At 41.6% G+C, this 11,810-nt stretch overlaps 1 protein-coding gene across 1 annotated transcript; it reads right to left on the bottom strand.

The window, feature by feature from the left end:
* Window positions 1–1,382: 1,382 nt before the first annotated feature.
* On the bottom strand, window positions 1,383–11,578 carry tm6sf2b (transmembrane 6 superfamily member 2b; the record flags this gene model as incomplete). Its single annotated transcript, XM_079157843.1, has 10 exons — window positions 1,383–1,619; window positions 2,338–2,457; window positions 4,206–4,298; window positions 4,841–4,942; window positions 5,844–5,968; window positions 6,399–6,481; window positions 7,113–7,216; window positions 7,335–7,432; window positions 9,087–9,190; window positions 11,499–11,578. 10 exons carry the CDS (start codon window positions 11,576–11,578, stop codon window positions 1,383–1,385), a joined length of 1,146 nt encoding a protein of 381 aa, XP_079013969.1.
* Between the last annotated feature and the right edge of the window lie 232 nt (window positions 11,579–11,810).

Raw genomic sequence — 11,810 nt, 5'->3', positions numbered from 1 at the left:
CCGTTACCTTCATGTCCCTGCTGCCCAGCAAACTCCAAACCATGTGCATTTATTTTGTGTTTTTGTGGAACAGAATGGAACAGAGGTGTAGGAACAAGTGTAAGCGGGGAACACTTGGGGGGGGAAGCTTGTGTGCAGAGTGTCTCTGAGATTAAGTGAGTATAAATAATAAATCATAAATTGAAATGGTTCCAATGTCATGTAAGATGTCTTAAATATTCAATATGAAACAACACTTTAACCTGCAAAGAGTGAGAAAACCAAAGCCTCTGACTGAGCAGTGTGATAATATAATATAACATATTACTCTTGTTATTAGTCTTCTGTTGTGTGTACATCATAAACCTGCGTAGATATTTTGACTGTTTTTTAATTGTCTTGATGATATTTCTGTTAAGGTGCAATCTGCCCGCTTTTTAAAAGCTCCCACCCACCACAACATGTATTAAACCTCAGCAGCATTCTGTTTCATCCATAAACATGCAATTTGCTTGAGTCCTTGAGTCACAAGGTTATAGAAGGGTTTCAATAACTGATGTGATTTAATGTTTATACATCTCATTTTTTCTCTCCCTGAAACAAGACTAAGGCCATGATCAGACAAAGATTGTCATAAAAGCCTGAGGCGGCTTTTTGTAATTGTTTTGAATGAGAATGAAGCGTTTTGTGTGCTGCTTTTGCGTTGCCTAGTTGCCAATGCGCCTCACGTCTTCACTGAACCCCTCAGTCAAAAAGAATTCAACTCAGAGCTGAAAAGTGCTCAACATCATGTGTGTTTTTTCTCATTGTGGGGCCTTTTGCTGGATACAAGGAGCTATATGACTTTACTGAGCGTAGTTACCGCGATCTGGACATAAAATAGCTCATTAGTGCCGTACTCTGAGACTTTGGGTAAGTTGTTTTCATTATATTTAAACTGTATTATTAACTATTAGGTGGTGTATAATGTTTACTATGTTCACCATCTAAGTGGCAGCATGCTAACGTTTGCTACAGCTGAGCCTGATTGAAATGTCATTTATTTTGCAGCTATTGCAATAAACCATCAGTTAGTGGGATTCATCCTCTGGAGACCATCAATATCTGTACAGTAATGTATGGTAATCCATAACACTGTTATTTAAATATTTCAGTCTGGACTACATTGGTGGACTAACAGAGCGACTGACTCGTAAACATCACAATAAAACTATACAAACCAACTTCATGGACCAATCAGCTACTGTAGTGTAGAAAAATATTGCACAAGAACATTTAAATAACCACTTAATCCAAAGATGTTGAACAAAATAATCTTGTATTTTGACATTTGAAATAAAACATCTCTTCATGAATGATCAGGTAGGTAAGTAACTCCAAAGGTCAAAGAAGATGTCGATTGACTATCTGTCTTTGTACTTGGTATCTTTCTCCTCGCTGTTTGGCAAACCCGTCTGCCCAGGAAAGGGGGCGATCTTCAGGAAGAAATACTGGTTACTGTGAACCCGCATGGCCACCAGGATTGGAATAACTGCGTAGAGCAAGTTCGCCGCCAGCACAGACCAGAAAACATCGGTTGGGATACGAAATGGAGCCGTGGTGCGAGGGTGGAGGGACCCCCCGATGTGGGCCCACTGGCACTGGAAGGAGACACAGACAGCAAGACAGAAGTTAGACTGTGTTGTCATATACTATTGCTGCTTATTGTCCCTATCAGCACTGATACTTCCACTATTTTGTTCTATATATTACACTGATGGCAGGTCATTTGAAACTCCAGCGTTTCAAGCACTCCAGAGGAATACCTTGGAGGGAATGAGTTACCTTGAGTCTCTCTTCCACAGTCATTAGTCTACCGTTAAAACATACACAGAAAAGGGTCGTAAAAGAGAAGAAAAGCCAACGTCGGGAGATGCACAGACTTAAGAAGCTGGCTGTTTATAAAACACATTATCCGCGGCCTCTTATGAACAGGAAAAACAGGGCTTTAATTAAGGGCTTCCTCCTGGTTCATGGCTCCAATCTTTGTGTCAGGTACGTGTGAAGAGAAAGCACCTGCAGCTTGTTTATTACAGAAAATATGCTTCAAAGGATAAACGCGGTCCCGGTGATTATTAGCCGGATGAGAGCTCACTACAAGGAGTTTCATTTTAATTGCAGCGACACGTTTCAGACCTCTGTTTGTAAAGTTCACTTTAATTTGACTTTAATCAATCAGAGGCAGTAATTATGCCTATGGCTTAATGCAATGCAACAAACTGTCGAAGCAACCCACTTCCGTATGCAACACCTGCATTCTAAACTATATATTCAGAGTCGGTTTCACATAAATCGACTGTTTTGTCTCCGTGGTGTTACCTGGATCACGGCTCCAGCTAAGAACACGGTCCAGTCTGACATCCACGCACATCCGGGCTTGAGGAGACCGTAAACGAATGCGCCCAACAGAGGTAGTCCATAGAAGAACAAGTGCAGCATCTGTGAAAACAAAAGTTGAGAACATGTTAACTTATTTCCTCCAAAAATTAAGATTTCCAAACGTTTTTTTCTTCATATTTTGAACGACTTGTATCTGTTTCATTGCCACATATACAAATTGAGTGTGTATTATAATGTATATTCCAGGAAACAGGGATTCTGGATCCAGTGAAAAGTGTCTCACATAGTGCAGAAGGCCTTTCCTCTCCATCACTGCCAGCCTATGCTGTTGTTGGGTCCTGACCAACAATCCAGCAGACAATTAATACAGTACATCCTCCTCCTCCTCTGGCCTACACTGCACTCCATCTGCTCTTACTGAGTACAGAAGAGGGCTGCTTTATATGCAGAATTACAAACACTCACATCCTCAGAGTTGCTCTACCCGTGAGGAAAGATAACAGAAAATTGCAGCAAAGGTAAAGTTAACAGGTATTAGCAGTAAAATGGAGGTAAATACCAAAAGTAAACTTAGCTTTGTTAAATCGTTAAAGGCTTTATGAGCAATTTGACTTTAATGTTGTAAATCTTCCAGGGTTCAAGTACGTCCAACTAACACCTCGTCACTTTATCACCTTAATCTAATCTCGTTTTATTCTGCAGCGTGACTTGTTACTGCAGTCGTCAGATAAATGTAATGTGAAAGGTAAAGAAGGAAAATGAGCTCTCTCAATATGGAAATACTCAAACAAAGTCTCAGTTGTTGTAAATTGTTCTTAAGTGCAATTCTCTCAAACACAAATTTGCGCCCTCAGCACAAATTACTATTTCCACACAATGGTCATTACAGAAACTGTGCTGACCTTCAACTTCAAATATTTGGTGCATGAAAGCCAGTTACCCACTTAAAAAAACCCCGAAAAAAACCCTCAAATTATACCACTGAACAGTTTCTTTTCATTCTCGGTCCGAGGTCTAGATGAATTCTAATGAGTTCAGCCCAAGGCCTGAAAGCCAATCATATATGCCCTTCAGTCTTTTGTTCAAATGTCTTTTTAGTGCTGCCACGGTAATCTGTCACATACCGTTCATCATCATCAATGAACAAAGAGGTCAGTCAGCGCAGAAACAGTGCAACCCAGTGTACCAAGCCAAACTTTATTTCATGTCTCCACCCACACACGTACACACAAGCACCCACGAGCCAGTGCTAGTCACTCACACAAACACAGATTAGCAAAGGCCGCTACCCGAGACATACTTTCACATTCTGCACACAACCTCCTCCCCCCCCCCCCCCCCCCCCAGTGAGATGCTGATGGGGGGCTTTGGGAGAGGGATTAGCTTATCAAGTTCTCAGCATGCGGTTCGTCCGTCTGATCAATGACTTGCAATTGTGACCGGACTGCAGCCACGACAAGGTCTTTGGATAACCTATTGACAAAGCTGTGTACACCGAACAAAACACAACAAAGCCCGCAGCGGAGCAGGGTCAGGAGAGGGAAATAAAAAGAAAGCAGGCCCACTGCCGGTCACGGTAATAATCTGTTATCCATCTCAAGCAAATGAAAGAGAGAGAGACAAAGATGCGGCGGCCTCTCAACCCTCGCTCATTGTTGCTGTGATGATGAAAAAACGACTCCGTAATCATCTGCGAGCTAAAAGAGTGGAGGAGATAAGGGGCAAGCCTCCAGCACACTCAAAGTGATATCCATGAAAGCAGAGGTCCATTATGTGGCTGGTTATGTAAAGCAGGCTGGAGCGGAGCGTTCAGGTGCTGCTGCTGTGTGGAGACATCAGCCACTCACCATCACTCTGGGGTAGCCCACGGGATCCTTCAGGTAGGGCTCATAGTGTCTCAGGTAGATGGAACAGGCTTCCAGAGGAGAGTCCAGAGCCACCTACAGAGGGTGGACAAAATAACATGAACACCTCACAATATAATATATAGAACAACACAAAGCGCACCTGCAAATTATCAAAGATTTGAACGTCTCCCTGTGACTGTCTGACTAAGATAGCACATGAGAGATAAATCAGATGGTATTATATTTGGCATTTTGGGAAGCATCCTAGTGACAGGAAAAGATCAATCTCTCATGTCTTTATAGTAAATGTAGAGCCAACAGCTAAAAGACAGAGGCACAGCTAGTCTGGCTCTGTCCAAAGACAACAAAATCCGCCCACCACCATCTTTAAAACACGCCAATTTAAATTGAAATTCAACATTTTGACACTTTAGTTTTAAGATAAAACATGTTCACTGGTGTGCTTTAGAGGTGTTGGAAGGCAGATTTTTTATGTTTAAACAGAGCAGAACAGTTTGCTGGGGTGCTTCTGATTTATGTACGCCAACACGGAAGTTAGCCTCACACTGAATGCCTCTGGGAAAAAAAAAACAATTGGATTTTTCCCCTTGGATTTTGGACTGATGTACACTCACCAAGCCTCTGAGGGTAGTGAAGGCCATGGCAGCTAACAGGAGCAGCACCAGGATCAGATCCAAAGGACGCCAGATCAGCTTCATGCTCTGAGCGTTTTGGGCCTGACAGGAGAAGCCAACAAAATGTACAATATAGAGCTGGTTAGTCACGGTCATTGTTTCATAGTCTCAAGCTCACTTTATTGGAGACCTGTGTTTGAAGGTCTGTTCTGTGAAATTAATGAATGAATGTGTGTTTTTACAGGTTTTCAGAAACCTGCAATAACTGATGTTTTTGAACACTTGGGGGAACAGGAAACATCTGTAAACACACCACTGACAAATCCTCACTTGCTCTGTGTTTTATATATATATATATATATATATATACATAGACCAAAAAAGCAAAGTTGTGGGCCAGAAAAATTACAAAACAATGAGCTGAAAGATGCAAAAGAAGCTGTATAGAGCTGAGGGGAACTGCAGTGTTGGGTGACAACTTTCTGTGGGTTCGTCACAACAACCGACACCTTTTACATAAGTGATCCGTTGCTAAAATTAAAAAAATATTGATTGTGGCTGCTGTACATCCAAGATATATCTCAGACCAAGCTAACTTTAGTCTGAATCAAGACTGCAATAAGTTTAGACTAATTTAAGAACAAGGCTGAGGACGCAACAATCACCCGTTCAAGATCATTTTGTGCTTCAGAGTCGGCGACGATTGGCTCAGGGCCAATGCGGGATAATAACATATTGACATTTGGTAAAACATTGTAGCTCCAAACTCCGATGATCCTCCAGATTCAGGTGTGTACATCACAAAATCTATCACACTGACTACACCACTGGAAATTACAGGAGCTCATAGATACACATGACTTTATGGCATGCCCTTTGTCATCTTTCATAGTCTGGATCACATTCAACTGGACTGTGCTGTTACCCTGATTAAATACATTCAGCAAACACTCCCGCTCTAAACCTCTCCACCAAGGTCTAACCATTCATGCGTTAGACTTACATTGTATCCTCCGATTAGTGGTCTGTCCTTGGGCCGAGTGAATAGTGTGATGGCTGCCCATACAGGCATCAAAAGGAAGACAAAGTTGAGCCAGAAGACTGGACGGATCGCTGACCCATATTTACCTGCCACAAAGAAGGGGGAAAAAAGAGACTTTTATCATTTTTGTACTCGCCCATATAAAGCCAAACTGTATATAAACATGACAGTGTAAGTCTGTAATTAAGCTTCCAAATAAAACCTCTAGAAGGCACTCCAGGCAAAGGCAAACAGTGCCGTATGTCTTTGATAACACAACAGAGAAAAACGCAATGCCTGTAGACGAGTTTGAACTTGTGACACTCGTGTATGCAGTTTGAAATGCCAACAACAGATGCTTTAAGTCTGTTTCCTGCTTTGTTCTGCGTGTCACGATGGCAGACGAGGCATGGAGCGATCGTGTATCCCGTTGGCAGACCGAACTGTGACACTGATGGTACACGGCAGTGCAGATGTTCGCTTGATTAACGCTTGTCATCGTGGGACTGGTAGAGGAGAACAGGAGATGAGGCTCACCTGCCACTATACCGGCGATGAACACACTCATGTTGGCGCACAAAGAGCCAGCCCAGAACAAGCCCAGAGTACGGTAGCCTTTCCTGGGAGGGAAACCAAAAAAACAAGGGTGATTATACTATTGTGGAGATAGCAGGTAACACATTACATTCTAAGAAGTACCATTTTGCACTCATTTAGGGTCCCTCATGAATGAAAAGGGTTCTTAATGGAGTCTTACAAAGAACCCGTTTGGAACCTGCATTTCTAAGAATGGCAAAACATCTTTCCCATATATCACACACGTTTTGTGTGAAAAGAAATGCCCAGCACGAGTTCTCCCAGTGGTAAAAAAAAAGCTGGCATTGTTTAAAAGAGGATTCATTTCAATAATAGCATCTGCCCCAAGGCAGCTCTAACACTGAACTCTTGAACTCACAGAATGCACTTTATGACTAACTCACTCTAGAGAACCCCCCGTTTTCTTCTCAAAGCAGTTTTATTCAGGCCATTGGGTGAGTTTTATGTGATAAATACAACTCATGAATCTCAATCTCTACTTCTTTAAGAATAAAAACATGAAAATAAGTCTGAAGCCATATGATTCTAGTTAGCAGCTTCATTTATAAGGCTGTACAGTAGATCTCTGTGTAGTCATCTTAAGGCAGGCTTTCTGTGATGGAGAGCGAGATGCATGGACTTGATGCAACATGAACTGACTTGACCATCACCCACCTGTCTGTTATCCTGCTGATCATCATCAGGTACATGACAAAGTGTGCTATTCCATCCCAGTAACACATCATGATGGCATAGGCTGTTCCCAGATAAGGCTCCCCCTAAAACACAGACATTACATGTGCTCATGACAGACGGTGAACTGGAGCAGTCGCTTTGAAACCGGGTATCGTTGCATTTTCAACATCAGCATTTTAGAAGAGAGAATAGGAAACCTACTGTCTTTTGGTAGAATTCCATAAAGCCGGAGATAATGCCGTCATATTCCAAGGCACTCGTCAGGTCAATGACACAAGTAAAGGAAAATACAGCAAAAACTGCAAAGGCAAGAAACACACAGGGTATAAAAACATGAAGAAAATGGCTCATTTAAAAAGTACTTTTCTTAACAGGTGTGCGTGTGTGTGTGTGTGTGTGTGCGTGTGTGTGTGTGTGTGTGTGTGTGTGTGTGCGTGTGTGTTTGTGTGTATACATAAGGGAAGGTGGGCAGGGGTAACTGCCATGGTACAACATAAGCTTCAGACCCAAAGATAAAACGTGCAGAACTCATTAAACCATGAAATGTTAAGCGGCTTTTTCAGCTTTAAACAAACGTCATTCAGAAGCCTTTGTGATTTTGAAAGTTTCAGTTAATTGCTCAATTTGCTTTGTCTGCCTATGAAAACCCGATTGCACTGTACACATGTAATGTATTAGCACTAAGAGCCTCACGTCTCCTAAACTTTAAGTCATTTATTCCCAGTCTTTTTCCAGCGCTTTAGTTCAAGATATTTCCCTTTAACTGGCTGGTCAGTGATTTATGGGACAGCGTGGGGAGAAAATTAAGTCTTGAGCAGTGAAGTAGGCTGGAGGCATATTTATATTGAGTCCATGGTGAACAGCCATCTTCTATCCTTAGGATGAGAGCCCAGCAGAGCTGAAAGGGCATGTCCACGAAACAGAATTTAAAGTGTGGAGCTGCAGAAACACAAGTGGCACATGGGTCTTACCAATACTCGTTAACAATTCTACTCCCTGTGGGCTTTCTACAAGACATTTTGAGAGCTAAAACATTTTTTAGAGACCTTTTTTCAGAATACCATTATAAAGGGAATGATTGTGTGTTGTGACACGGGCATCTCTCTGCAGATACCACGGCTTAAACCGCAGTATCACATCCCTCCTATCTGTCCTTCACACACTCTTTGCACACAGATGCACCCCCCACACACACATTTTGTCTCTCCTGTGTACCACCAGTGTCTCTGTAATCCTCAGGACAACCAGGTTTATCTCTGACATCTAACAGGTGAGATAGCAGAGGGATTATGGCTCTCTATCACTGAGAAGAGCCTGCCACGGCTTTTGTGCTCATTGTTGTGGTTCACCTGCACAACACTAGTATTGCTCCGGGCACCAACTGGCGATATATATCACCACCTAGCATAGCCCCTGGCATCAGCTGCAGGGGTGTGTTTGCGGATGGCGGGGGGGAACCTTGGCTGGAATTGGAGAACATATTTGACCGATGGCTAGACACATAAGGAGAAACAATATGACACAAACTAATGTGGAAAAGCTTAATCAAAAGTATGTGAAAGGTGCACAAGCTGCCGCTGTCACACGATCAAACTGAATACATAAGTCATTCATACATTCAGAGAACAACAGCAGTGTAGTATCAATGGTTTTAAACCGGAGCAGTAGTGTGGCGCGTTCTCCATTCTCCAAAAGCTTTGCTTCTAGGTCAATTCTAGGTCAACTCAAAACAATAGCTGAAAGGTTATGTGTGTGTACAAGTGCCGTGAAGGTCCTCAGCTTGCAAGGGCTTTGGGGTCAGTCATGCCTCACAATAGTGTGGCTAAGATTTGCTCTGAGCCTGATCAGTCTAAGCAGCTTTCCACATATCAGTAATCACACACAATTCAACCTTTGTAAAACTTATTTGGAAATATATTGCTTGTGAGAGTGGGAAATGTGCGTGTTCAATACCAAAGAATAAGGCGTCTTTAGGTGGGTTGCCACGAGTAATGAGGAAGTAGAACAGAAACACGACCACCAACACAGCAGCGCCGATCCCCAAGATCACATAAGGCCTGTGAAAGAAGAGGAATTCAACTGTTATCCAGAAGGAAAATAACACTCTGCACTTTTAAACACCAATCTCCCTCTGATTTTCTGCTTCATTCTCTTTACTAATTAGTTACTCCCATGGAAGTTGTGCCAGTCCTCTCCGCAGTGCTAAATTAGTAAATTATGATGAATGGGAAGTCAGAGAGAATGATAATTACGCAACCTAGAGTATGTCGAAATAATGCAGAAGCGAGAGGGGAAATCTGTGTGATAGATGCCCTGCATCCAGCCGTGGGGGACTCAGCCTGAGGGGCAGGGGCGGAAAATATAAAAAGGGCACCTGCTGCACGCTGTGGGGCACCAGCACGCAGTAAGTACCCTAAAGAGGGCACTTCATCCCATTTTCTCCACTAGAATGACACCCTAGACTAGAGGGTACATTTGCTCCACTGGAAGGGCCTCCTAGAGGGCACTTCATCATGTTTTCTCCACTGGAAGGGCTTCCTGGAGGGCACTTCATGTGTTATCTACCATTGGGATATCCAAGTGTCACATCTGATTTATCTTTCGAAACTCCTGTCATCTCAGGTTGCTTTAAATACGAAGAGGAGCCTTTTAGTTCGAAAGTCTAGACATTAAGCAAGACAAATCTGATTCTGTGTTGTTGACAAAACTCTTGCAAAGATATTTTTTCCTGTCATGGTAATATATGCATTGGATTGCTTGTTTATAATTATATATTTATAATATTTAAAACACTTTAATTATCTTTCTAGGCTAATCGAGTTTTCCAAGTTTTTCAAAGACAAAATTACAGAATGATTTAAGAGTATATGTATCCATAATGTATACCTCTAGCATACTTTCCTGTGTTAAACTCTGCAATAGCTCCCATGCTGCTGTGGTGGCCCACCAGTGGCTTAAAAGCACAGCTTTACAAAGGTTTAATCAATCATAGGCAGAGGTGTGGGAAGCAGGAAGGTAGGGCCATGTTAGTTCAGCACTGCCCTCCATGTTTACTGGTCAAAGGTACCGCTGCCTTGCACTGGAAAAGATTAATGCGCTCAAGGTATCTCCTGGTAAACAACATAACATCCTCGGAAAACTCACAATGTGTGTTCACAGAAGGAAAACAAATGCTGTGAGAGCAAAGGGAAGCTCCCTCGCTACCTCTCGAATTCAACCGTACAGGAAGATTTATGCACACAATACTGTTTGTTTGCAGAGTGGAAGAGTAACATATTGTATGTCAAGAGCAATTTATCAAACTCCTCTGTGCAGTCTGTATTGATTGTCAATGTCCACACACTCAAAAAAAAAGAGCCAGCAGAGATATTCACACAGGAGGTGTGTAAAACTCTGTCAGATATGAGAAATATCTTGCAGTAAAAAGTGTGAAGGGGGAGTGGAATGTGTGTTCTGGCTCTGTTTATTCAGCCCATACACAGCCATCAACTGTAGACGACACTATAAAGTAGTATCCAATAAACTGGCAAAACAGATAACAATTGAATAAGAAAAGTATCCCTCACAGCTAAGAAAAGGAATTATCTCTAATATCAGATTATCTCCGCAAATTCTGTTCACATTCCCTTCTTTTTGCTCCCTATATTCATTTCCGTGCCCGTCTAAGAAATGTCACGGTTTAATCGTTTTAAGAGTTTACACAACTTAAGATGCAATTGGCAAATACACTCAGGAAATCGTGGAATTAGTGATGCTCAACGTGGTTGGGGATTTATGAGGTACAGTCACGGTCAAACCTTGAGTTTTAAGCTTACAGTGTGCTCTAGTGGTGGTAAAGTATATGATCATTATCATCCCATGATACAGGAAGGATCACCTCACCTATACATTGGTATTCTTGCAATTCTTTTGCAAGAGTTGTGATTACATAGTACATTTTGAAGTTAATAGGTGTATGTGTTATGGTTGTAGAAAAGTTGTTTCTAGAATTTTATAGCAATCATTTACAGGTTTTCCCCAAAAACTGAAAGGTGAGGAACGAACTGAGTACAGTGTTATGTAAATTAATCCTTGTTTTTATTTCTGTCTTTTTTACCTTTAGTACCTCTTGTTTGGAAATTGCTTTCTTTTCTCTCCTTTAGGTATTTGAAAAACACTTATGTCTGTTTGTAAATTGGTGGCAAGCATATAGGTTCCTTTTAAAGCCCTCGTGTTTTATTTACATCCCACCAGTGTATTTTCTTAAGTTCCTGTATATTTCTTCTCTTTTGTTTTCTATCTTTATGTGCACAAATAAAGAACTAAACTAAATAACAATAGAGTAATAAACTGAGCAATAAGAAACCAGTAAATGTTCTGACTTACTCTTGAAGCACAGGAATGGTGTTCATGGCATAAAGAATGCCGAGGGCAGACAATGAAAACAAAAAGACGAAGGTCTCCATCTCTGTGAAAGCTGCTCAGCCTCCCTCCCTCAAATAACCACAGCACTGAGAAAAATACAATACAGTCAATACAATCTGCTCCAGCAATAGTAACACTCTTATTTGATCAAATATTCAAATGCTGCCAATACATCAATATATTTATAGGAACTGGAACAAATATAATAAATCTTTTAAACAATTAAATGAAATGAATGTGATGAAATTAAATCCTGTATGAGATCTGCAATTT

Source organism: Pholis gunnellus (genome assembly GCF_910591455.1).
Source record: "Pholis gunnellus genome assembly, chromosome: 4".
Taxonomy (NCBI): Eukaryota; Metazoa; Chordata; class Actinopteri; order Perciformes; family Pholidae; genus Pholis; species Pholis gunnellus.
The sequence above is the reverse complement of the archived record's forward strand: the minus strand, read 5'-3'. Positions and strand labels throughout refer to the sequence as shown.